Below are 27,941 nucleotides of genomic sequence, written 5' to 3' on the forward strand. Positions count from 1 at the left end.
TTCTCCCTCTCTTTCCATATATATCAGGCTCTATCTGAAAAAGGAAAAATTATCTTCTGAGAGTGGCAAAGTCCTGCAGGCACCAAACTAAAATAACAGGGGAAGATTTTCTTACTGATTCCTGCCATTACTTCCTCTCTAGACCTTCTCTTTCATAGTCTCCTAAATAGGAATAAAAGACTCATATCATGAGGGTAGACTTTTACACTTGTGGAGTTCCAACTGAATTACAGTTATTTATTTCTACTTTAACATCATCCCTTTAGTGCCCACAGGAAGTAGCATCCATAAAATCCATGCACTTTCTGTTGAGTATCTTGTACTGGAGAACTCTGATCATTGAGGAGGCTGGGATAAGGGTGAGGGGGAGACAACTCCTAGTGTTACATCAAATTTGCCTCAAAGCAAGAGCTGAGTCTTTTGGCTACCACTCCATACCTTATTCCTTTCTGTTCTCTGTATTGGCAGGTCAACAGGATAGAAGGAATGACCTCAGTCATCCCATCCATGCTGACAATTGCCTGCTGGACCCAGAGGCCAACGAGTGCTGGAAGGAACCTCCTGCTTACACATTTCGGGACTACAGGTACAGCCAGCACTGCCTGGAAGTCAAACATTTGCCCAGCAGTTATCAAGAGCCCATAGAAGCATGAAAGATGATATGGTTTCTTTCTTTCTCTCTTTCTTTCTCTTCCTTCCTTCCTTCCTTCCTTCCTTCCTTCCTTCCTATCCTTCCTTCTTTCCTTTCTTTCTTTCCCTTTCTTCCTTTCTCTCTCTCTCTCTCTCTCTCTCTCTCTTTCTTCTTACCATCAGGGTTCAGTGAGGTTCAGTGCCTACATGTGAAACTCACTACTCCAGGTGGCATTTTTTTCCCATTCACTTTGCTTTAATAGGACTGACAGTAATTGAGAGGGACAGAGGACAGAGCAGAGCAGAGCAGAGGGAGGGAGGGAGGGAGGGAGAGAGAGAGACAGAGAGAGAGACAGAGACCTATAGCACTACTTCACCACCATTCATGAAACTTTCCCTCTGCAGGTGGGGACCAGGCATTTGAATCCCGGTCCTTGCACATGGTAATGTGTGCCCTCTACTGGCTGTACCACCACACAGCTCATAGATGTTCTTGTCATAGCATTCTTCTCTTGTAAACAGATTGCCAAATAATCATCCATAGCAACTGCAACGACTCAGGGGTGATTTTATCCTGTCATATAGTATCTTCAAACTCCATATGTGTTTGCTTGACTCCTGTTGCACAAAGTGTTCATGTCATTTTTATTTTAATGTTAAAAATATAAGGGGGGTGGGCGTTAGTGCAGTGGGTTAGGTGCACGTGGCACTAAGTGCAAGGACCTGCACAAGGATCCCAGTGCAAGCCCCTGGCTCCCCACCTAGAGGGGAGTCTCTTCACAGGCAGTGAAGCAGGTCTGCAGGTGTCTGTCTTTCTCTCCCCTTCTCTGTCTTCCCCTCCTCTCTCCATTTCTCTCTGTCCTATCCAACAACAGTGACATCAATGATAACAATAATAATAATAACAACAATGATAAAACAACAAGGACAACAAAAGGCGAAAATCATAGCCTCCAGGAGCAGTGGATTCGTAGTGCAGGCACCGAGCCCTAGCAATAACCCTGGAGGCAAATAATAATAATAATAATAATCTCTTGGCTTCCATTTTGAAATGTCTTTTGCTATCACACGTGTCCCTCAGCGTGAGAATACAAGAATGTGATGTCACAACACTGACAGCCATCTATCTATCTGATCATAATTACCCACCTATGCCTGCAGTGTACACATAAGAAACTGGAAACTCACAATACAAAATAATTTCTCTTCCTGAAAGATAGTCTAATGTTTATAGATAAGAGTCAGTTACATATGTATACTAGCAATTTTTGTTGTTGTTGTTGTTATTGCTGGGGCTTCACTATTCTGGGTTGATATTTTCAGATAGAAAAAGAGAGACAGTGGTCCAGGAGGTGGTGCAGTGGATCAAGTGTTGGACTCTCAAGCATGAGATCTTGAGTTTGATTCCCGGCAGCATGTGTACCAGAATGATCTCTGGTTCTTTCTCTTTCTCCTCCTATCCTTCTCATGAATAAATAAATTAATTGATTAATTAGTTAATCAATTAATTGATTAATTAAAAGGGAGAGACAGGGGAGAGAGACAGAAAGATGCCATAGTATGGAAACTTTCTCTAATGCAATAGAGGCCTGGCTAGATCCTGAGTTGTGAGCATGACAAAGCAGGCACACTATCTGTGTGAGCTATCTTGCTGACCAAGTAATGTGCTAATCAGTATGACATGACGCCATGTTCTATACAAAGCTTATGGAACAACCTCCCCCCCAACACACACACACACACACACACACACACACACACACACACACACACACACACCAGTCTGTAGCGCTAATCAGAAGAAAATGTATCCTTCAGCATCAGGAATACAAAGTGAACAAAGAGCTGTGAGTAGTGTGGGTAGATCTAGTTAGCTTTTCAATGGAGGGAGTAAAATATGAGATAAGCTCTGATCCCTCGGGTTAAGAGTTCATTATGCATGCCATTGTCAAGTTCAAAGGCAGCCTACCGGTCAGGCTTCTCAGTTCATCTCCAACCTTCAATTTTTTGACTGTGATTTGCCAGTTAAGCTACACTGGTCACTTGATATAAGCTTTGGAATATGATTAAATTTCTTTCTTTCTTTCTTTCTTTCTTTCTTTCTTTCTTTCTTTCTTTCTTTCTTTCTTTCCTTCTTTCTTTACCAGAACACTGCTCAGGGTGGTGGGATTGAACCTGGGACTTTGGAGCCTCAGGCAGGAGCATCTGTTTGAATAACCATTGTGCTATCTACCCCTGCCCTAATTACATTTTCAATGTGAACAGAATAAGCAAATACTTTAGGAGTATGATCAAAACTATATGTTATGTTACTTTTGTGGGTTAGTAGGGTTACTTATTTCAGTGTCTAGTTCAGAGGAAACTTAAACGTCAGGTTGGCTAGTTCATCCATAGTCTTTGGTTTTCAGTAATGATGTTCTTGGAGGCACATAATCCTACAAATGATGTTTCCTTTCTTTTTATAGTGCACTCCTGTATATGAATGATGACTTTGAAGGAGGAGAATTTATATTCACTGAGATGGATGCCAAAACTGTGACTGTAAGCAAACTTCTTGCAAATTTGTTTAGCTTTTTTGTCTGTTTTACAAGCCTATATTCTTTTTAAGGAATTCACAAGCAGTTGGATTTTTGATTTTTCTAAGTTCAAGAATTCCTGATAAAGTTACAGAGCACAGAATGGGACCATATGTAAAACTCCAATCTATTTTTGCATAAGGGAAAATAGAAGAACAGAAATATTAAAGATTTGTTCATTGTTTTATTATTATTATTATTATTGCTAGTTAGTGTTAGATTTGAAAGCAGAATCCAGGTCAGAACCCAGGTCTTCTGCTTATCTATCCAGAAATCTGATGGAAACTTAAAAGCACCAATTCTTGATGACCTGTCAATGATGTGCTTGGTTGAGTGCATATGTTACCATAAAAGCCCAATTATTAAGTCACCCAGTTTAGGGCAAATCAAATGATTCTTCAGAGTAGCTGTCATATAAACTCATGTTCTCCATGCTTGGACTAAGCACTGGATTCCAGACTACAGCTTCTCAGAATTACATATATACTTATATATGCATAAGCATGCATTATGTACACATAGACACATGATTAGGACCAAAAAAAAAAAAAAAAAAAAGCCCTCTACCTACCAGTTGATACCAGTTGATAGACATTTGACCTTTCAAAAACACATTTTTGAAATGTGTGAGGTGCCCCCTTGGGAAATGTAAAACTAAACCCCTGTGGCAACAACACCACAAAATGACATTTCCTCAAAGAAGCTGATTCAAAACCAAATAAATAAATTCTAGATGACCTAAGAAATAAAAGAAGAGGGGGTCGGGTGGTGGCGCAGTGGGTTAAGGGCATGTGGTGCAAAGCGCAGGGACCTGACAGGTGTAAGCATCCCCACCTGCAGGGGAGTCGCTTCACAGGCAGTGAAGCAGGTCTGCAGGTGTCTGTCTTTCTCTCCTCCTCCTCTCTCCATTTCTCTCTGTCCTATACAACAACGAACAATGTCAACGATGGCAATAATAATAACCACAATGAGGCTACAACAACAAGGGCAACAAAAGGGGGAAAAAATGGCCTCCAGGAGCGGTGGATTCATGGTGCAGGCACCAAGCCCAGCAATAACCCTGGAGGAAAAAAAAAAAAAGAAAGAAAAGGAGAAAAGAACAGGGAAAGAGAAACATTTAGGTTTGAAATCCACTTAAATGGATTTTGTTTTTGTTGTTTTTTTTCTTATACTCAGTTCTTTCATTCATAGAATTAAGCAGTGTCAGCTTCGGGTTAGTTGAATCCCCAGATGTAGAAACATGGAGGCCCACTAAAGAATGTGTCCCTTTTCAGTTGCTAAAGTGATTGGTGTCCCTAAATGAACTTGCTGTTTAAAGCGAACAACATGGGGACTGGGTGGTGGCAAAGTCCGTTGAGCATAAACATAACTATGTGCAAGGACTAGGATTCAAGTTCCCTCTCCCCACCTGCAGGTCTGTGGGTGTCTACCTTTCTCTTTCCCTGTCTCCACTTTCCCCCTCAATTTCTCCTAATCCTAACTAGTAAAAAAGAAAATAAAGGAAAAAAGGGCCACTGGGAGTGGTGGATTTATATTGTCAGTACCTAGTCCCAGCAATACCCCTAATCGATAGTGAAAGAAAGAGAATAGTACATACAGATAGCTGTGTATATCTGTGTATGTGTGTCTGTATACTTCCTTCATAGATATAAAAAATCAAAAGATAAATATCAAGGGATCACACTCATATGTGAGATTTAAGAAACAAAGCCAAGGAAAATACAGAGTGAAACATTAATAAACCGTTGGATCTGTTCCCATCAACCTGGGGATACTGGAGAGGGAAGAGGCTTAGTTGGTGGCTGGGGATATGACTAACACTGAAGGAGAAGGCACTCTGGTAGTGGGTGAGCTGTGCTGGCAGATGTTCTGGGGAGAAGGTATGAAACTGGCTGCCTGAGACAGCAAGTCTTGTGAAAGAATTTTTCCTCAATAAAAAAAAAAAAAAAGAATTTTTAAAATTTGTATCCAACCACCATTTTTCTAAGGAAAATAATATTTTCAGGGAAATCAATACACTGAATACTTGCAGACCATGTGGTTACCTTTAAAAAATTCATTTTAATAGTGATTTGACAACAGTTTACAATATCATAAGATTACAGGGAGACAGTTCCACACCACACTCACCACCATAGTTCTGGGCCCTCCCTCTCTGTACAGGTGACCCCCTCCCTCCTAAATTATCTTAGATATATATACCCTTAGATATATCCCCTCCCTTCTAAATTATCATATCTATATGATAATTTAACACAATGATGTATATTTTTTAATATTTATTTATTACCTTTGTTGCTCTTGTTTTATTGTTATTGTTGTTGGATAGGACAGAGAGAAATGGAGAGAGGGGGGAGAGAAAGACACCTGCAGACCTGCTTCACCGCTTGTGAAACGACTCCCGGGGCAGGTGGGGAGCCGGGTGCTCCAACTGGGATCCTTACGCCGGTACTTGCGCTTTGCACCACCTGCGCTTAACCCGCTGTGCTACCGCCCGCCCGACTACAATGATTTGTGTTTAGGCAAACTGATACCACATATGTTTTTGTAAAATGTTATTATTTTTTCTTTTTTTGGTTCACAGTGCAGTTCTGCTGTTCCAGGCCAGCTTTTTCACATAGAACCACAGTGACAGAAAAGCAGGGAGAAATATATCCTAGCATCAGAGTCTCCTTCAGTGTTGTGGGCGTAGTCTCAAACCTGGCTTGTGCCCATGACAAAGCAAGCATATTATACAAATGAGCTACTTGGTGGTTCTCTTGTGATATTTAATTAATTAGAAAACTCAGTTAAGACTGATGATTTATGTTGGCGCTTTAACTGTCTATGCAGGGCTGGGGGAGATTGCTCACTGGGCAGAGAGTCTGCCTTGCCATTGTACGTGACACAGTCCTAGTGTGGGTGCCTCGCGGTGGTGCTCTGGCAGCAGAGGTGTTGCTATTGTCATGTTTCTCCTTTTCTTATTTTCTTATTTATTTTTTATTAATTTTTATTTATAGATGGAAATATTGACAAGACTATAGGATAAGAGGGGTACATTTCCACACAACTCCTGCCCCCCCCCCCCAGAGCTCTGTATCCAATTCCCTCCCCTGATAGCTTTCCTATTATTTATCCCTCTGGGAGTATGGACCCAGGGTCATTATAGGGTGCAGAAGGTGGAAGGTCTGGCTTCTGTAATTGCTTCCCCGATGAACATGGGCATTGGCAGGTCGATCCATACTCCCAGCCCGTCTTCTCTTTCCCTAGTGGGGCAGAGATCTGGGGAGGTGGGGCTCCAGGACACATTGGTAGGGTCTTCTGCCCTGGGAAGTCAGGTTGGTATCATGGTAGCATCTGGAACCTGATGGCTGAAAAAGAGTTAAGATATAAAGCAGAAGAAATTGTTGACTAATCATGAATTAAAGGCAAGAATATTGGAGATGAGGATTTGAGGTATCCTTTTTTGAAAAAAACTAGTAGGTCTATTTTAGGTATTTTAAGGATGTTTCTCCTTTTCTTTGTGTCTCTTTCTCTGTCTTTTTATCTGAATGAGAAAGTAGTCTAGAACAATGAAGTTGTAGTGTTAGGTCCTAGTTACACACACACACACACACACACACACACACACACACACACACACACACACACACACACTTATTAATTAATTAACTAAAAAACAAATAAATGCCTATACAACATTCTCATTTTTTGAAGAGCCTATGTTAAGATAACATTTGATTTCTTAACAGTCATAACATCTATGAAGAAGTTTTTTTTTTTTCCCCTCCATGGTTATGGCTGGAGCTTGGGGCTTGCACTAGGAATCCACTGTTCCTGGAGGTCATCCCCCCCCCCCCATTTTGTTGCTGTTGTTGTTACTGTTGTTCTTGTTGGATAGGCCAGAGAGATATCGAGAAAGGAGCGGAAGAGAAAGACACCTGCAGACCTGCTTCATCGATTTTGATGCGACACCCCTGCCGCTGACCAGGATCCTTGAGTGAATACTTGGTTTCCCGCTTTGTGGGCTTAACCTACTGCGCTACCGCTACCCCACGCTCCCCACCCCACCCCCAAAGAGGAAGGTTCTTAATATTTGCATCTCACAGTGGGAAAGGACAAATCATACAGGTGGTTGAAAAAAATTTCTTTGCTTCTACTCCACCTAGTGGCCATATTTGAAAATGCATAGTGGCAGAAAGCAAGTGATAACTGCAATACTTTACTGTCAGAAGCAAGTGTACTGGAATTCTGATTTTAAAAAGGTTTAAGAAGATAATACTACACTTTTGAGCTGGGGAGATGGTTCACGTGGGTAGTGTGCTGCTTTGCCATGTGCACAACCCAGTTTCAATCTTTTTCCCCACATTGTAGTTTTGGTGCTGTGTTTTTTTTTGTTGTTGTTGTTTTGTTTTGCTCTATCTCTCTCCCTCTGTCTCTCTGTCTCTATCTTTAAAAGAAAGAGGAGGAGGAAGAGTACGAGAAACTCCAGTTTCACAGATTTATATTTTTAAGAGACATAAGTACATCCTCCTCTGCAAAAAAGTAAAGAAAACTAATCTTAAAAATGCTCCGGGAGTTGGGCGGTTCCACAGCGGGTTAAGCTCACATGGCGCAAAGCGCAAGGACCGGAGTAAGGATCAGGGTTCGAGCCCACCTGCAGGGGAGTCTCTTCACAGGCAGTGAAGCAGGTCTGCAGTTATCTGTCTTTCTCTCCTCCTTTCTGTCTTCCCCTCCTCTCTCCATTTCTTTCTGTCCTAGCCAACAACAACAACATCGATAACAACAACAATAAAACAACAAGGGCAAGGAAAGGGAAAATAAATAAACAAATATTTAAAAACAAACAAACAAAAAATGCTCCAAGTTGAGATACATTTTCCCCAGACCAGTTCCATTGCTCACTAATACTTCTGGTGGAATTTTTCCTTTTTTTTTTTTTTTTTTTTTTAGTTTTATTTTGAAGCCATTTTGTAATTTGTGATTGATAATGGTTTACAAGACTGTAAGTTCCTATAGTACATGGTGGAGTGTTTAGGGCATGTGAAGATAACTAAAATTTGCAGGTCACCAGTTCCAATAATAAAGAGAAGTTGGTAGTTTTCCCACTTCGGACTCAGGAGAGACAAGTAAAGTAGGAAAATAGCCTAACTTTGCTATACACAAGAAGCTATGCTCTTCTAAGCCTTCTACTTTGGGACAAGCTAGGAATTGTATGACTAACTGAATGGTGGCTGAAGGTTTTTTGTTTATGCAAGAGAAGAACAGTGTAAATGTATCTCTGACATAATCATGGCAGAAGGCAAAAAGGGATTTTTTTTGGTCACAAGTGGAAAGTTCATAGATTATTTTAAAAATGTTTTTATTCACATTACAGATGGGACAGTAATTGATATTTTTGTTCCACTTAATTTTATTTACTTATTTATTTATATATTTATTTGTTTTATTCCCACCAGGGTTATGACTGAGGTTTGGCACCAGCACTTCGAATCCACCACATTTTTGTTAGACAAGACAGAGAAATTGAGAGAGGATAGACAGAGAGTGAGAGAGAGAGACGAGAGAGAGAGAGAGAGAGAGAGGGAGAGGAAAAGATAGCACCTGCATATGAAGCGGACTTCCTGAAGGTGGGGAGCAGGGGCTCAAACCCAGGTCATTGCGCTTGGTAATATGTGTGCTTATCCAGATGTGCCACTGCCTGCCCCCGCTCCTTTATTGATATATGATAGGACAGAGAGAAATTGAGGAAGGATGTGGAGATTGAGAGAGAAAGAGGAAGAAAGATACCTGCAGTACGGCTTCACTGCTCATGAAGCTTACCCCCGGTATTTGGAGACCAGGGGCTTGCACCTAAGTCACTGAGCATGGTATCATGTGCATTCAACCTGGTGTGCCATCGCCACCTGGCTCCATAGTTTGTTTTCAACAACAGCATTTCACTGTGTAATGGGAATGTCTAGGCGTTTTGCTTTCTTTGTGCAAGTTGGAAGACCTACAGTAAAACGGGTTCCATGAAAAAAAATAAATCAGATATAATTGATCTGTGTTCTGAAACTTTGTTTGTCTAAGCTGCAGAACAGACTTCCCCATAGAAGCAATGTCATAAGTGGAGCTTTTTTCCTTTCTCCACTCAGCTGAGAGATAAAAGGCAGTGTTCTCCATGTGATTCTTGCTAGAGACCTCTGTGAAGTCACACAACTGTAATCAGTCCTGCCTGCTGCAGGCAGTGCCTGACTTCTTTACCTAAACTATTCAACAGTTCAGGTGTAAAAAGCTTTCCTGTCCCATCAAAGAGAAAACATTATGTTGTCTCCACCCCTCACTCCCCTTTTAGTATTAGGAGATACTTTACCATACTTCACAATCATAAAGAAACAATGTAACCGGTTTACAGTTGAGGTCAGAGCAGCACCAGGGAATATGCAGTCCAGGAAATGTGAAATTAGACCCTCAAGCCATACCTAAGAAGGTTTTCCTACCCTGCTTAATTTGCATTCAATATCATTAATTTTACTGTTTCTATTTAAAAATAAACCACAAAACACCAGAGAGAGAGAGACTGAATGCAATGCACCAATAACTAGTGAACAATATGGACTTCCATCAGAAAAGTCAATCTGAGAAAGCTGCTTAAGAAAAACAGCTCCCCAAAGTCACCCTAGAGATGTCTGCTTTGCCTTGTGTATATAACCCCTGATCTGAGCCCAGCCCCCATAGCCTTGGGGGAAGCTGCCCTACTTTTTTACTTTTTATGCTTTCTTGCTCTCTTTCTCTTTGTGTTTCTCTGTATCTCTTTATCTGAAAAATTCAGCCTGGAGCAGTGAAGCCATTGGTAACAACAACAAAAATAACAAAACCATAGCCAAAGTAACAGTAGTAACAGAAAAATAAACCACCAGAAAAGCAGTTCTCTGGCATAGAAATATCACTCATCAACAATTGTGACTAGGAGAGGAACCAGAGACTACTGTTCTCAGAACTTCCCTCTAACACCACACACACACACACACACACACACACACACACACACACACACACACTCACCCTCACCTAATTCTCAAACTCTCATTCCTCCACCACCTCTGACTATCTGACTGTCCACATATAAATCACAGTCTGGAAATACCTATGTTACATAGTATCTATGATTTCTTTTTTTTAAAAATATTTTATTTATTTATTAATGAGAGGGATAGAAGGAGCTAGAAATAACCAGAGATCATTCTGGTACATGTGCTGCCAGGGATCGAACTCAGGACCTCATCATGCTTGAGAGTTCAGTGCTTTATCCACTGTGCTACCTCCTGTACCACAGTATCCATAATTTCAGGAAAATCTCCAGACATTTCTCCTGAAGCTAGCAATGAAAAAGGAAAAAAAAAACAAAAAACTTATTTTATGGTGAAGAAAATCAATATCTCTTAAAAGGCATATTTCAATCCTAGTTAGTTAAAATTAATAAATAACTATTAGAAATGGCTAGTTCCACTTTTGACTTGCACTTTATTTTTCTAAGCACTATTATAGAATGAGCAAGGTTTCTATGTTACTCCAAAATAATAATAATAAATTCTGCTTATATTAGACATGTATTTAAGTTGTACTGGAAGCAGAACTCAGTCTCACTCTTTTGAGACAGTGAGATAACCTGGGGTGGGGTGGGAGAGACTGGGAATAAAGACCTCTGAACACTTTGTCTCCATATGTCTCATGTGCCAGGAATTGAACACATGGCTTGAAACATACAAGACAGACTCTCTTCTACTGAGCCACTTCTTGAACCCCAGAGACATTGCTAAACATTTCTGTCCCTCCGCAACATAAGTCTGCATTCTGCCAGGTGCTGTGCTAGTGCTGATGTTAAGAAAATAATTAAGGGCGGAGGGTAGATAGCATAATGGTTATGCAAACAGACTCTCATGCCTGAGGCTCCAAAGTCCCAGGTTCAATCCTGCACCACCATAAGCCAGAGCTGAACAGTGCTCTGGTTAAAAAAAAAAGAAGAAAAAAAGAAAGAGAAAAGAAATTAAAAAGAGAAAGCCTTTGCCTTCATGTAGCTTGTCAGCTATCAATATAGTGTGCATTGAGCAGTTACTATGTACTTTTTTTTTTAAGCATTTTACCTGAATAATTTTGTTTTGGGAATTAGAAGTCATTTGACCTCATCTTTGTATCACAAATGAAATAATTAAAGCAACTGATGTCTCCTTCTAACCCAGAATTACATTGTTCTTTAATTCAAATCTTAACCTGGATAATTCCATAAATAGATAGAGATAGGAGACTATCCAAATATTTATGAGCGGGACTGGGTAGTGACTCAACTGGTAAAGTGCGTAAGTTTCCATGTGTAAGGTCCCTGGTTTGGGCTCCTGGTGCCCAGTTTGGGGGTGGGAGGTGGGTAGAGGGGTAGTTTCACAAACGGTGGAGCAGGCTGCAGATATCACTCTTTCTCTCTCTCTACCTCTCCCTCTCATCCTGTTTCTCTCATCCTGTTTCTCTCTGTCTGTATCATAATCAAAAAGAAAAAAGAAGAAGAAGAATGGGGAAAGATGGTCACCAGGAGCAGCACATTCATTGTGTAGGCTCAAAGTCCAGTGGTAGCCCTGGTGGACAAAATAAAAAGTACCTGTTACAGAGGGTCAGGCAATAGTACAGTGGGTTAAGTGCAGGCGGCGCAAAGCACAGGGACTGGCATAAGGATCCTGGTTCAAGTTCCCGACTTCCCACCTGCGGGGGGGGGGGGGGTTGCTTCACAGATGGTGAAACAGGTCTGCAGGTGTCTATCTTTCTCTCCCCCCTCTGTCTTCCCCATCTCTCTTGATTTCTCTCTGAACTATTCAACAACAGCGACATAAATAACATAATAATAACCACAACAATGATAAAACAACAAGGACAACAAAAGGGGAAAAAAATAGCCTCCAGGAACAGTGGATCTATGGTGCAGGCACTGAGATCTGGAGGCAAAAAAAAAAAGTACCTATTTTTTTTAATTTACTTTTATATTTTTTAAATTTCTTTATTGGGGGATTAATGTTTTACACTCGAAAGTAAATACAGCTGTTTGTATATGCATAACATTTCTCAGTTTTCAAGATAATGGTACAACCCCTAACTAGGTCCTCTGTTATCCTAGAAAATGTACCTATTATAAAAGAATTAAAAGTCACTTTTCTGAGTCAGAATGCTGTCTTTGGGAGACACTTCTGCAGCCGTGACTCATCATACCCTTCTCTACTTTACCTTCTTGCAACTAATAAAGCTCATTGATACTTTAAAATTAATTAATTAATTAATTAATTAAACATCTGTTCTTCATTTTCCCCTCCCCAGGCCTCCATAAAACCAAAGTGTGGGCGCATGATCAGCTTCTCATCTGGAGGAGAGAACCCCCATGGAGTGAAGGCTGTCACCAAGGGCCAGCGATGTGCAGTGGCCTTGTGGTTCACCTTGGACCCACTTTATAGAGAACTGGTGAGTCTCAGCTCCAGCCAGGGAGGGAACTAGATATTCCAGTTCTACTTCCTGGACTGATGTATCCCAAAAGTTGTTCAGAGAACTCCATAAGCCTTCAAAGACCTCAGAGATCATGGGAAACAAGAAAAACTTTCATCAAGTCTTTGCTCTTTGGTATCCCACAACTTTGTCTCCTAGGCAAGAACTTTTTTTTCTTTTTTCTTTATAAAATGGAAGTATTGACAAGACCATAAGATAAGAGGGGTACAATTCCACACAATTTCCACCACCAGAACTCCCTATCCATTTCCCTCCCTTGATAGCTTCCATATTCTTTATCCCTATGGTAGTGTCTGGAACCTGGTGGATGAAAAAGAGTTAAGATATAAGGCAGAAGAACTTGTTGACTAATCATGAACATAAAGACAAGAATATTGCAGATGAAGATTTCAGGTCTCCATTTTAGAAAAGCCAGTAGGTCTATTTTAGGTATATTGCAAGGGGCCCATGACCCTACTAGTTTTTGCCTGAGCTTGACATCTAACATGCAAGTGACCTAAGTTATTGTCTGGGGAAATGGTGTCATAGTTGGAAAAAGGACTAGAAAGCTGGATCAGGGAAGAGAGTATCTCCCAAATATAGGGAAAGTATATAAATAGTGTTAACTGTAACCCTACCAGTTTGATCTGAGGCCCATATTCAGCACAGCATAATATGTTGAATTTCTGTGGTGTCTGTTGTGATATCTCCTTTTTCATTTATGATCCAATTTATTTGGGTCTTCTCCCTTTTTTGTTTTGTGAGTCTGGCTAAAGGTTTGTCAATTTTGCTCACTGTTTTGAAGAACCAATATTTACTTTTGTTCATCTTTTGTATGGTTTTCTTATTTTCAATGTTATTGATTTCTGCCCTCACTAGAGTGATTTCTTTCCTGGTTGTTTTAGGGTCCCTTTGTTCTTCTTCTTCTAGGTCTTTAAGGTGTGCAACCAGGTTGTGAAGTTGTGCTTTTTCTTGTTTCCTAATGTGTGCTTGTATGGCTATGAACTTCCCTCTCAGGACTGCCTTAGCTGTGTCCCAAATATCTTGATAGCCTGTGTCTTCATTTTCATTGAACTCTCAAAACATTTTGATTTCTTCCTTAATTTCCTCTTTGACCCAGTAGTTGTTAAGTAGTATACTTTAGAGCTTCCACATTTTGGGACTCTTACTAATCTTTTGTTGATTGTTAAGTGTTAGTTAATTCCACTGTGGTCTGAGAAGATGCTTGGGATGATTTCAGTGCTCTTGAATTTGCTGATGCTCTCTTTGTGGCCTCACATATGGTCTCTCCATGAGAATGACCCATGTGGCCTTGAGTAAAATGTGTATTCCGGTTACTTGGGATGAATGACTCTGAAAATGTCCAATAGTTCTACTTTATCTATCTCCTCATTTAGCTCCCTCATGTTTTATTGATTTTCTGCCTGGATGATCTGTCAATTTGAGAGACTAGGGTGTTCTCTACTATGACTGTGTTGCTGTTAATATATTGCTGTACCTCTTTCAATAGATGATTGAAGTATTTAGATGGCTTCTCATTGGGTGCATACATGTTAATAATTGTTATGTCCTCTTGATTGACTGATCCTCTGAGCATTAAGTAGTGTTCATTCCTATCTTTTTTAAATTTTATTCATTTTAAAGTCTATCGTGTCAGTTATGAGAATAACTGTTCCTGCCCTTTTTTGTGGGCCATTGGCTTGTATGATAGTTTCCATCATTTCACTTTGAGTCTGTGTGTGTCTTGTTGAGTTAGTTGGATTTCCTGCAAACAGCATATTGTTCGGTTGTGTTTTCTGATCCATCTTCCTACTCTGTGTCTCTTAATAGGTGAATTCAGGCCATTGACATTTATTGATATCAAAGATTGAAGATATTTTAATGCCATTCTTGTAGATTTTTAGAGTGTTCTGATCTATGGCCTATTTATGGTGATCTGACTGTTTATAGGAGACCTTTCAGAACTTCTTTCAGGGCAGGTTTGGTGATAGTTGATTCTTTCAACTGTTGCTTGTCTGAGAAGGTTTTGATGCCTCCATCTAGTCTGACTGACAGTCTAGCAGGATATAGTAGTCTTGGTTGAAAGCCTTTCTCTTTGAGCACTTGATAGATATCTTGACATTTTCTTCTGGCCTGCAGTGTTCATGTGGAGAAGTCTGCTGCTAATCTTAAGGGTTTTCCTCTGTAGGTGACTCTTTGTTTTTCTCTTGCGGCTTTCAGGATCCTTTATTTTTATTCCTTTCCATTCTAAATATGATGTGTCTTGGTGTCTTTAAGTCTGGGTTAATTCTGTTTGATACTCCCTGGGCTTCTTGAACCTTAATGTCTTTGATGTTGTCTAGACTAGAGAAGTTTTCTGCTATTATGTCCTGAAGAATGCTTTCTCCCCCTCCCTCTCTTTCTTCCTCTGGTAAGGCATTAATGCGTATATTATTTCTTCTGAAGTCATCCCATAGGTCTCTGTTGTTGTTTTCAGTATTTCTTAATCTCTTTTTGAAATCTCTTACTTGTTTTTAGTAGTCTCTAATTCATCCTCGATCTTACTAATTCTGTCTTCAGCCTCATTGATTCTATTCTCTCCCCCCTCTACTGTTTTCTGGAGTTCTTCTATTTTGTTACCCTGTTCTGACACTGTTTTAGCTTGTTCAGCTAGTTGTGTTCTTAGCTCAGCTATTTCAGCTTTCAGCTCTCTAATAACCTTGAGATAATTAGTGTTTTCTTCCAGAGTCTCATTTGTTGTTTCTGCATTTTGGATGACAATTCTTTCAAACTCTTTCTCACTCCTGGTATTATTTCCTTAACTGGTGTTTGGATGTTGACCTCATTATTTTGTGCTTCACCCTTTGGGGGGCTTTTAGCTGGACTCTTTTCCTGTTTCATTTCTTCAATATTTCTTCTTTTTGAATTAACCATTTTATATCGGATGTTATGAAGTCCCTCTCTCAGTACCTTTCAAATTACTGATCACTCTTGCCTGGATTGACTTGTGTCTAAGTGAGGTAATTAATGGGTTTACAGTTGTGGAAATTGACAGTTGTTTCATTAGTATTTTAATCCCTGAGTTGGAGCTCAGTCGCTTAAAAGCCTCTTTTGTTCTTTTACTTCCTTGTTTGCTATGGGAGGGCTTTTAAACTATAAGTAGACTTCTTAGTTTAACCACTGACTTCTAACCAAGAGATAAAGCAGGGTGGGGCAGAGATAATTCAGTGGTTATGCAAAGAGACTTTCACAGCCCCACTGCTAGGCCACTGAGGTATAGATCTTCTCCTGAGTTTACTTATTAGTTCTCTGTCCACTGGTATCAGCACAGGACCTCCCTTCCACTGCTCAAGATTCTGAGGGCAGCATACTCAAGATTTTGAGTAGCAATGGAGACTCACAGTTGCATTTGGTGAGTCTCAGAGGAGTCTTCTCCTCCCTTGAGCCATCTTTTTGTTGGTGAAACAGACTGGAGGTGGTGTGTCAGCTGGTAAACTGTCGGACTGTTTCCAGCCACTTAATCTCTCCCTAGGCTCCTCTCTGTCCACAAGGCACATGTGTTTGCACTCACCAGTGATTTGGTGGGTTCCTGAAATCATTCTAGTCCTCGCTTGTTGCGATCCCAGGTGGCCTCCTTTCCTGATTTGTTTTCTTAACAAATCATTAAAAAGAAGCTAAGTAACTTATGAAGCATATGCAGGAGGGTAAAAGACCCTGAAAAAAACATTATTGCTTACTGCCATTACATTAAATATTAACAGTTGTTATCTGGGATCAGGCAGTGGCAAAACTGGTTAAATGCACAAGTTACCATATATAAGGACCTCTTGGGTTTGAGCCCTGGCTCCTATCTGTAAGGGGAAGCTTTACGTATGGTAGAGCCGGCTGTGGGTTCTTTCTTTCTCTTCCAAAATTTCTCCCCCCCCCCAACCCTTTTTCAGTTCTATTATAATAAAAAAAAGACAAGGGGAAAAAATGGCTACCAGGAGTGGTAGATTTGTCATTGAGCCCCAGTGATAACCTTGGTGGAAAAAAATAAAATCTTTATAGTTATCTTTATAGTAAAAGGAGCTGAGGACACTTGGTCCGGAATAGAGACCACAGACTTACTACGGTGGGTGCCATTGGTCAGAGTATGGGTTCTGTCTGCAGAGATGAATAGAGGTCAATGAACAGAAGCCCCTAGTAAGAAAATTTGGACCTGTGTATAAGAAATTGCTTTTGTATATTACTAGCAATGAGTGCAGATATCTGCTCTGGAAGTAGTGGTTCCCCTTGTCCCTGGTAAAAGCCTTATCAACTGAGTGGCACGGAATGATGAAAATGGAACTGCATATTCAAAGCAAAGGCTAAACTATTGGAGTTCAAAGTCTCCTTCTGTCCTCAATGCCGATGAAACAAAGAAAATCTAATGGGTAGAGGATATAGCATAGTGATTATGCTAAAAGACTTACAAGGCCTGAGGCTATGAGGTCCTAGTTTCAATCCCTGTACCACTATAAATCAGAGCTGAATAGTGCTCAGGAAAAAAAAACAAAAACAAACAAACAAAAACTTCTAGAAATCCTAGTCTTCAAAATTGTGGGCACTGTGTGGTGATGTACCTGGTTGAAGGCACACGTTAAAAATGACAATGCACAAGGATCCAGGTTTGAGGCTTCAGTCCCCACCTGCAGGGGGAGAGCTTCATGAATGGTCAAGCAGGGCTGCAGGTATCTCTGTGTCTCTCTCCCTCTATCTCCCCCTCCCTCTCTCAATTTCTGTCTGTCTCTATCCAATAAATAAAGATAATTAAAAAAATTTAAAAAACATTCTAATTTTAAAAATAATAAAATAAATAAAATTGCTTATGGCCCACTTTTCTTCTTTAGATCCCTAAATTGTATATAATTCTGTAAGAAGCAGTTGAAAATTAATTCCCTAAAATTCCTTTTTGCCACTAGACCTAATACACACACTTTTCTAGACCCCAGTCCCAAAGCATTCTTTCATCTATTTAGCAAATGTTTGTAGAACTACTGTATGCCCAAGAAACTCTACCAGGGTGTCTCAAAGGAGTACAAGGATGAACAAAATGTAGTCCTTGATGGTGAATTTGGAGACATAAACAAAGAAATAGATGATGAGAAATCAACAATATGGTTTTGGAGGGGAGGGTGGTGTTGGATGGGGGATCTTAGAAGATGTATATGAGCCCACTTTTAATGAAGCCAGGTAAGTATATAACAACAACAAAAACCACCACTGATAGAGAGTGTGGATGGAAAGCTTATTAATGCCACTGCAACTATTAATAAAAGTGTTCAACAAATAAATGGAAAATATAGTAGGGAGCTAGGCGGTAGTGCAGTGGGTTGAGCACACATGGCGCCAAGTGCAAGGACCTGTACAAGGATCCCAGTTCAAGCCCCCAGCTCCCCACCTGGAGGGTAGTCAACAACAACAATAAGTACAAAGATGATAAAACAACAAAAGGGAATAAGTAAATAAATATTTTTTTAAAAGAAAGAAAAAGGGAGGAAGGGATAAAGGAAAGAAGGAAAAATGATACTGCCAGGCAAGGAAAGAGGAAAGGGCAATTGTAGCAAAACATACAGAGAGCTGAAACATCAAGGGAGCATTGAGTTATCTCCTTTACCTGTCATTCATTTTTCCCCTTGTGTTTTTCTACCTCAAAAGGCCAGCATCACCCCACAGAGCACCCCTTCTGAACTAAGAGTCATAGGTAAATGAATAGGCAGTGAAAATAACAAATGCTATTTCAGTTCAGTGAAGTATTTATGTATTTTATTCAGTTGTGCCCTGACCCTCTCTTCTAAGACATTTTCTGTCAAAACAAGTCAACAGAATGTAAGTTCTTTGTCTTCCCATCCAAGAAAAAAGGTTTTGCCTCTCCCAATGCAAAGGATTTTCCTAATTAACAGACAGAAGCGACATCTAGTGGCCACTGTGGAAAATTACCACAACCACTTCAACAACTGCCCGAAAATTTAACCTATGCTGATTCCCCAGACTTTGCTGGAACTTGAATCACCTAAGGGATATTTATAAACTGGAAATCATTACCAACACCTGACCACTACACTCAGACATTTTGGATTTGTTTAAATTTGGGCCTGAGTTGATACGCTGAGCTTGCCAGGTGATTCTAATGTGTAACAAAAATTAAGGGCCTGGGATGGGGGGAGATAGCATAATGGTTATGCAAAGATACTCTCATGCCTGAGGCTTCAAAATGGCAGGTTCAAACCCCCACACCACCATAAGCACAGATCTGAGCAGTGCTCTGGTGTTTCTCTGTGTGTGTGTGTGTCTCTCCTTGCATCTCAATTAAATAAATGAATAAATAAATACTTTAAAAATATTAAGAGCCCTGGGGTAGGTGCCTTCTGTCAGATGAAATCCTTGACCATGAAGAAGCCAACATAACTGACAGTTCTCTGTGAACTTTGCAGATTACTTGAGGTATAGGATACGCCCTTCTCAGGATGTACACCCCTTATTTGAAGCCTCAGTTCCTTGTGCACAGAATTCCAGCTCTTGAGCTTCAGTACCTTCAGGAGAAACATGACTACAGTAGTCAGAACCAGAAGGCGTATATGTGTGTCCATTTTTTTGTATTTATTTATCCCCTTTTGTTGCCCTTGTTGTTTTATTATTGTTGTTGTTGGTATTGATGCCATCGTTGTTGGATAGGACAGAGAGAAATGGAGAGAGGAAGGGAAGACAGTGATGGGGAGAGAAAGATAGACACCTGCAGACCTGCTTCACAGCCTGTGAAGCGACTCCCCTGCAGGTGGGGGGTTGTCAGTTTTTAAACAGCTAATATTTTCCCCATTCTCAGAAAGTGGTACTCAGCAAGCATTTCATCTATATATCCTGAAAGCATTTCAGGTTTTTGTTATTAAGTATATTTGGTCATTTATTTCCCATCACTTTCAACTACAAGTTATTTGGGTGAAAAGGCCTCTGTTTTCAAGTTTGAAAATAGTTTTTGTTTTTTCTCCAGGGTTATTGCTGGGGCCTGGTGCCCAGCACTACAAATCCTCCACTCCTGATGGCTTTTTTTTTCTTCTTCTTACCCCGTTTGATTGGATAGGAGAGAAATTTAGAGGGAAGGAGAAGGTAGATATATAGAGAGAAAGACACCTGGAGACCTGCTTCACCACTTGTGAAGCTTCCCCACTGCATGTGGGGAGCTGGGGCTCAAACCTGGGTTCTTGCATGGTTCCTTTCGTTTAGTACTTATGTGCGCTTAGCTGGGTGCACCACTGCCAGGCCCTAAAATAGTTATATTTATAAGTTGTGCTAGGGATTGTCTAGAATAGGAACAAACTAAGTAAAATTAAAGTGGAAAAATACCACAGGGTCCCAAATAATAAAAGCACAAGTCTAAGTCTTGTAAGAATTCCTAGGAGCATAGAGATAGCATAATGGCTATGCAAAAATACTTTTATGCCTGAGGCATCAAAGGGCGGGCCCCAGTACAACCATAAACCTGTCAGTGCCATGTAAAATAAATAAATAAATAAATAAATAAATAAATAAATAAATTTAGAAGCAAATTATCAGTACTTTGGGGATATAAGGATTGAGAGAAATAGTCCTTGAATCTTAAGAGGATGAGGATATATTTTTGAGGAAGAAGCATTTTAAACAGAGATTGATAGTTCTTCTTCCACTTATGTATATATTTATTCTTCAGATATGATGGAGCCCTTGCCAAATATCAGTAGCTTTCCTGAACAGGGAAAACATAGCATTGGTCGGACCGGATGGTGACACAGCTGTTTGAGCACACATGTTACAATGTGCAAGGACCTGGGTTCGAGTCCCCGGTCCCCACCTGCAGAAGGAAAGCTTTGCGAGTGGTGAAACAAAGCTGCAAGTGTCTCTCTATCTCTCTCTGTCTCTCTCCCTCTCTATAACCCCCTTCCCTCTCAATTTCTGACTGTCTATATCCAATAAATATGTAAAGATATATTATATATCTATATCTATCTATCTATATATATCAGTGGCCATAAAAGACAAGATTCTCTGCTACGTGGAACTTACTTTTCTACTACAAAAAGAGACAACAGATAATTTAAACCAATAAAGGATTTTTAGATAGAGATAAATGACATGTGTGGGGAAAATATACTAGCGAATGATGATTACTCCAGAATGATTTCTTCTTTTTTAATCTTTATTTATTCCCTTTTGTTGCCCTTATTGTTTTATTATTGTAGTTATTCTTATTGTCGTCATTGCTGGATAGGACAGAGAGAAATTGAGAGAGGAGGGTAGAACAGAGAGAGGGAGAGAAAGAGAGACACCTGCAGACCTGCTTCACCGCTTGTGAAGCTACTCCCCTGCAGGTGGGGAGCCCAGGGCTTGAACTGGGATCCTTACTCCACTCATTGCTCTTTGCGCCACCTGCGCTTAACCTGCTGCGTTACCGGTGTTACTGGCGGACTGCCTTACAGAATGATTTCTAAGGTGAGTGACTGCAAGTAAGGTATAAGAGAAATATGTCTTCAAATGAACTATTACATGTTCTAAATGTACAATATGAAAAAAAAAAGACACAAAGTGTTTATTTGCAGATTATATGATAATCCACATAGCAACTTCCAGGGAATTTATAGATAAAATACAGGCATCAGTTATAGACTTCACTCACGTTTTACCGTCTGAGATTACTATATAAAACCGATCTATATTTTATGTAATAACCACTTAATTGATAATAAAAATCAATTTTACTAGAAAAAGTTAATTTTAAAATCTTATAAGGGGGAATTATAATGTACTTTGGGGTGGGGGTGGGGGTGCTGTTATGGAGATATGAAGACCCAAGCCTAATTTCTTTTTTCTTTCTTTCCTTTCTTTATTTTTTTAAAAATATTTTTTATTTACTTGATAGAGACAGAAAGATTGAGAGGGAAGGGGGAGATAGAGAGGGAGAGACAGAGAAACACCTGTAAACATGGGTCCTTGCACACCCACCTGCCCCCACCCAAGCTTGATTTCCAAGGCCAATGTCACATATGCCAGAGTGAGACTTTGATTCTCTCAATCTCACAGATGAATAGTTAAATAAATCTTAGAACAGAAATTCTTAAATAATGTATTTTATTATTCGATATATACTATATAATATTTTCACTTTCTGAAACAAGATATATATTTATGTATATATATATTTGATTGATGCTAAATTCAAAGTAAGTTCATTGAAATCTGTAATTGGGTTTTATTTTATATTTATTTATTTTCCCTTTTGTTGCCCTTGTTTTTTATTGTTGTAGTTATTATTGTTACTAATGTCGTCATTGTTAGATAGGACAGAGAGAAATGGAAAGAGGAGGGGAAGACAGAGAGGGGGAGAGAAAGACAGACACCTGCATACCTGCTTCACCACATGTGAAGTGACTCCTCTGCAGCTGGGGAGCCTGGGGCTCGAACCGGGATTCTTACATGTCCTTGCGCTTTGCGCCGTGTGCACTTAACCCGCTGCACCACTGCCCAACTCCCTGTAATTGGGTTTTCTTTTTTTTTTTTTTAACTTTCTTTTTTTTTTTTTATTTAAGAAAGGATTAATTAACAAAACCATAGGGTAGGAGGGGTACAACTCCACACAATTCCCACCCCCCAATCTCCATATCCCACCCCCTCCCCCGATAGCTTTCCCATTCTCTATCCCTCTGGGAGCATGGATCCCGGGTCATTGTGGGTTGCAGAAGGTAGAAGGTCTGGCTTCTGTAATTGGGTTTTCTAATACACACGATAAGCCAACGTAAAGTTCAGTGCAAGGATACAAGATCTAGTAGATACTTGTCTCTGTACTTCTCCTAATACTTTTCTGTGAAATACACACACACAAACACACACACACACACAAACTTAGAAAGAAAAAATAGACTAGCTAGGAATGAATTATTGGTGGTTTATTTCCAGATGTTTTTTGTTTGGTTGCCCTATCATAGACTGGGCACTGAAGAAACTTGGGATCTAGAGATGCCAGTGAGTGCAGACACATTTATTAAAGCCCCACAAAAAGGTCCTGCTCTCTTTAGTTCAGGGGTGAGGAACCTTTATCTTATCTCATTTTCTTTGTCCCAAGACCCACTTGGATATTTATACAAAGGCCATACAAAATTAGCCACTTAAGAACTAGCACTTGGGCCTAGGGAAAGAGCATAATGGTTATGCAAAAAGCCTTTCAAGCCTGAGGCACCAAAGGTCCCAGGTTCAATCCCCATCTCCACCATAATCCAGAGCTAAGAAGTGCTCTGGAAAAGAAAAAAAAAAAATTTTTTTTTTCCTGCTTTCTGTTGCTATGAAAAAACCTCCAGTTGCCTGATTGCTTTCACAGGATCAGACCAAATGATTTGGGGTGTGTGTGGGGAGGCGTGGGGTGGGGGGAATAGACGTTTACTACCCTATTCCAGTCAAAGGGTTAAGAGAAGGGTGGTCTAGTAAGACAACATATTTTTAAATAATAACCATCCCACTGCTGCTAAACATCACAGGAAATAATAATTAAAAAAAAAACCCTATAACCCTCTTCCCATTGCAATTAATTATTAGAAAAGTAAAAATTAGGAGTCGGGCGGTAGCATAGCAGGTTAAGTGCACGCACAAGGCACAAGGACTGGCGTAAGGATCCCAGTTCGAGCCCCCGCTCCCCACCTGCAAGGGAGTCACTTCACAGGCAGTGAAGCAGGTCTGCAGGTGTCTTTCTGTCTTCCCCTCCTCTTTCCATTTCTCTCTGTCCTATCCAACAATGATGACATCAATAACAACAACAATAACTACAACAACAAAAACAAGGGCAACAAAAGGGAAGAAAGAAAAGAAAGAAAGAAAGGAAGGAAGGAAGGAAGAAAGTAAGGAAGAAAGAAAGGAGAGTAAAAATTAGGGGTGGGCAGTGGTACACCCAGTTAAGGACACATAGTACTAAAAGCAAGAACCTACCCAAGGATTCAGGGTTCTAGCCCTGGGCTCTCAACCTAAGGGGGTGGGGGGTACTTCACAAGTGGTGAAGCAGGTCTGCAGTTGTATCTATTTCTCTCTCCCCCTTTACCCTCCACCTGCTCTCAATTTCTCTCTGTCCTGTCCAATAAAAATGTAAAAATAAAATAAATTAAAAAGAAAAAATGGCCACCAGGAGCAGTGAATTTGTAGTGCTGGCACAAAGACCCAGCGATAACCCTGAAGGCAAAAAAAAAAAAAAAAAAAAAAAGTAAAGTAAAAATTAAAGACTGTGAAGTTTGTTAAGCAACCAGAAACAGCTCTTGTCTATTGCTGATGAGGGAGTAAATTGGCATAACTCCTTGGGAGAAGAATTTGTCAATGTTTAATAAAGCTAAAGAGGGAGACAGAGATAGAGAGACGGAAGGGAAGATACCAGAGCACAAGAGCTTCCTCCAGCATAGAGTGGGTCAGGCTTGAGTTGAACAATGCTACTTGAAACAGTGAAGTGTAGAAAAAGGAGGGAGGTAATTAATTTGAAAATAAAGGCACATCGATAGCAAACTATGAGGGCTCTCTGGAGAGAAATGTAAGTTGTCACTTGAGTAAGAAAAAGTCAGCTATGGTAAAAGACTTGAACAAACATTCCAGCCAGTGGAGAAACTGCAGAAAGACAAGGAAAGAAGGAAGGAAGGGATGAAAGAAGGAAGAGGAGAAATCAATGGTGCCAAGGTTGAGAGCCCTGATCTCAACAAAAGAAACAGTAATGTGCTTCCAGAGAGAGAAGCAGAAATAGGAAGAAGCACAGGAGATCAAGTGATTTTCATTGGAGATCAGTGACCATGGCCAGGCTTCTGTGGTATTCTTACTGAGAGAAGAGTATGTGAAGAGCAAGAGTAGGTGTGTGGGAGAGACAGCAGTGAATTCCACTTGAATGTTGATTTAAAGAATGTTACAGTGGGGCGGGTGGTGGCACACCTGGTTGAACACGTGTTACAATGTGCAAGAAGCCGCGTTTATCCCCCAGTCCCCACGTGCAGGGGGAAAGCTTTGCAAGTGGTGAAGCAATGTTGCAGGTGTCTCTCTGTCTCTCTCCCTCTCTATCACCCCCTTCCCTCTTGATTTCTGGCTGCCTCTATCCAATAAATAAATAAAGGGAATTAAAAAATATTTAAAAAGAAGAAAAAGAAAGTTACAGACAACTATTAGGGACCTCAAAGCAGAAAGAATAATAAGTGATTGGATAGACAAGAGTTTCTTTTCCCCCTTTTTCCCCTCCCTCCCTTTCTTTCTCTCTGTCTCTTTCCTTCCTTCCTTCCTTTCTTTCTTTTTCTCTTGTCTTCACTGCTTCATGCTGACTTGTTTCAGATATAAAGACAATTGGATACAGAGAGACAAAGAAACACATCAGAACACTGAATGTTCCATGAGGTAGAAGTCAGCCTCAAAGCAAGAGCCCTAAATTGTGCCCATGAGAAAGCAGGTGTATTAGCTAAGTGAGCTACCTTGTTCAGTCAAAACTTGTGTGTGTGTGTGTGTGTGTGTGTGTGTGTGTGTGTGTGTGTGTGTAAGAGAGAGAGAGAGAGAGGGAGGGAGATGGGATTGACATCTCAGGAGGGAATGACTTGCTTTGGGCATAAGGAAACCAGGAGAAGACACTAGTTTAGGGTTGAAAATGAGGTTCAGTACTTAACTGGATTTAGCATCCATCAGTGTACAGATGGAAGCCTGGAAGTGCTTGGGGGAGCATCTGCCACTGGGGCTGATTATTATGCTTATAACAGAAATGTGAAAAAAGTGTCTTTTTTTTTTTCAGGAGCGAATACAGGCCGATGAAGTGATCGCAATCCTGGATCAAGAACAGCGAGGGAAACATGACCTGAATATCAACCCCAAAGATGAGCTATGAAAACGAGAGAGAGTGTTCTATCAGATATTTATTTAAATTGTTAAACTTATGAGAACCTTTTTATTTTTGTACAGAGCTGTGGTATAAATTAACAGGTTAATACGAGTCACTAGATCTCCCTCCTGTTCTGAAGGACACTTGCTTTACCCCCACTTGGTTTTTCTTGCTTTTTTTTTTTTTTTCCTTCCCTCTTTGTGTGCTTTTTTCATGAGTGCTCTCAAAGCCCAACCACCCACTTCCCATGCCCTGCCTCCACCTCTCACAGCACTCCCTTTGCTGCATATCCAAAAACTCAAACAGAAATAATAAGTTTGTACTTGGCAAAACTTGAGTCCTCACATGTTTTCATACTATGTGATTAGGCTTCCAAACACCTTTCTTGCTCTGTGCTGTTCAGCCACTTCCTGTCACAGCACTGACTTCTGTGAGTCTGAGTCTAAGAAGGCCTTGGTAGGGTCCACACTGCCTCATGTGTCTCTGACCTTAAAGCCCCCCCTCCTCTCACCCCGCCTCTAAGAAGGAGCCATTCTTCTAAGTTCTGTGTGAGACAGGGGGCCCAAACTTTCTGGAGCCTTGGTAGAGTGTTTTTGTTTGGCTCTGGGAGTTTTAGGAGACACAAAATTACACTGGAAGTTCTGATTCTCCCCTCCACAGTACTTTGGAAAGGACTGCCTTTTCCATTGGGTTTTTACAACTGTGTTAAATATTAAAACAGTGTCTCTTTCCGCCAGTGACTTTTGGAAAAGAGCCTTTAGTCCACCCTGCAACTGAGTATGATTGTGGGGTGCACTGGTGAGAAGATATGTTTTATAAGAAAGATGGTTTTCTGGGGCTGGGTGGTGGTTAAGTGCACATATTACTACATGCAGGGATCTGGGTTCAAACCCTTGGTCCCCACCTGCAGGGGCAAAAGCCTCACAAGTGATGAAGCGGGTCTACAGGTGTCTCTCTGTCTCTCCCTTTCTATGCCCCATCCCCTTTCAATTTTCTCTGTCCAATCAAATTAAATAAATAAAAGATTTAAAACAAAAAGAAAGATGGGTTTCTGATCAATTCCAGTCTTCATATGCACACATTTTGGTGGTCTTTCCTCTTTGCTGCTACCTAGAATGTCGATTCATGTTTTCGTCTGATTTAATAAAGGGAGTCTTATTTTAATACCTGTTATGCTTTTTGTTTCCTCCCAGATGTTTGGTCTATCTTCAGGTAATAGTTTTTCGGTCCCACAGGCCCACCCAGGGGTCACAGGCATGCACTATGACCGGCTTTGTTGACAGATGACTTTGTTGACAGATGTTCTGGGAAAGAAGGAACACTGTTCTTGAAGGAGCATAGATGGCTAGTATACTAACAGGTATCCTCTAGAGAATGCCTGGTCTCCAGCGTCAGAGGAGGCCCCAAACCCAAGTAGGACCCTGCCCAAAGACCTTGTGAGGAATAAGGGTGGAAGCATCCTAGTGCAAGGATCACTAACCAATGAAGCATCACCTATCTCTGTGATGGGCAGTGGCAGAGGTAATAACGCCTAAGAAAACCCAAAATAAATAAAAAACAGTCTCTCAACATCACAGTTACCTTTTGATATTTCTCAACCTAATTAGTGACAGGAGTATTCATCCTCTGAAAATGAGAGACCTGAGTCATAACCTTTTATTTATTTATTTATTTATTTTATTATATTTTTCTTGACACTTGCAGACCAGCTTCACAGCTTGTGAAGTGACACCCCCTCCACCCCCCCCACCCCCCCCCCCCCCGCGAGTGGAGAGACGGGGCCTCAAACTGGGATCCTTACACTGGTCCTTGTGCTTTGTGCCACCTATGCTTAACCCACTGCGCTACTGCTCGGCCCGCGTCATAACCTTCTATATGCCTGTTTTCCAGCCAACCTTCTGGTTGCATTTCCACCCTGGGAACGCGGCAGGAGCATTAGATTATAATCTTAGCCTGATTAGATTTGCTCTGCTGTATGACCTGGAGCTACTCTCTTTCCCTGTCTGAGCTTCAGTTTCTTTCTCTTAAAATGAGGCACAGGGAGTCCGGCGGTAGCGCAGCGGGTTAAGCGCACGTGATGCAAAGCACAAGGACCAGTGTAAGGATGCCGGTTCCAGCCCCCGGCTCCCCACCTGCAGGGGAGTCGCTTCACAAGTGGTGAAGCAGGTCTGCAGTTGTCTATCTTTCTCTCCCCCTCTCTGTCTTCCTCTCTTCTCTCCATTTCGCTCTCTGTCCTATCTAACAACGACATCAATAGCAACAACAATAATAACTACAATAAAAAACAACAAGGGCAACAAAAAGGAAAATAAACAAATATTTTTTTACTGATGCCTAATTGGTGTTTGTTTCCCAAAGGCATCCCACTTGCTTTATCTAAATACCAATCAAACAAAAGACAAAGAAATAAA

The 27,941-nt window shown here is 40.6% G+C and overlaps 1 protein-coding gene across 1 annotated transcript in view; it reads left to right on the forward strand.

Moving 5' to 3' along the window:
• P3H2 (prolyl 3-hydroxylase 2) overlaps positions 1-26,694 on the forward strand; it is a 182,973-nt gene extending 156,279 nt beyond the window's left edge. Inside the window, exons 12-15 of the mRNA XM_007525663.3 lie at positions 469-586; positions 3,096-3,171; positions 12,525-12,665; positions 25,444-26,694. Of these exons, the coding sequence (XP_007525725.1) occupies positions 469-586; positions 3,096-3,171; positions 12,525-12,665; positions 25,444-25,536 (428 nt within the window). The 3' untranslated portion in view covers positions 25,537-26,694. The remainder of the gene's footprint in view (positions 1-468; positions 587-3,095; positions 3,172-12,524; positions 12,666-25,443) is intronic.
• The last annotated feature ends 1,247 nt before the right edge of the window (positions 26,695-27,941 follow it).

The sequence above is a fragment of the Erinaceus europaeus genome, chromosome 9, assembly GCF_950295315.1.
Source record: "Erinaceus europaeus chromosome 9, mEriEur2.1, whole genome shotgun sequence".
Classification (NCBI taxonomy): Eukaryota; Metazoa; Chordata; class Mammalia; order Eulipotyphla; family Erinaceidae; genus Erinaceus; species Erinaceus europaeus.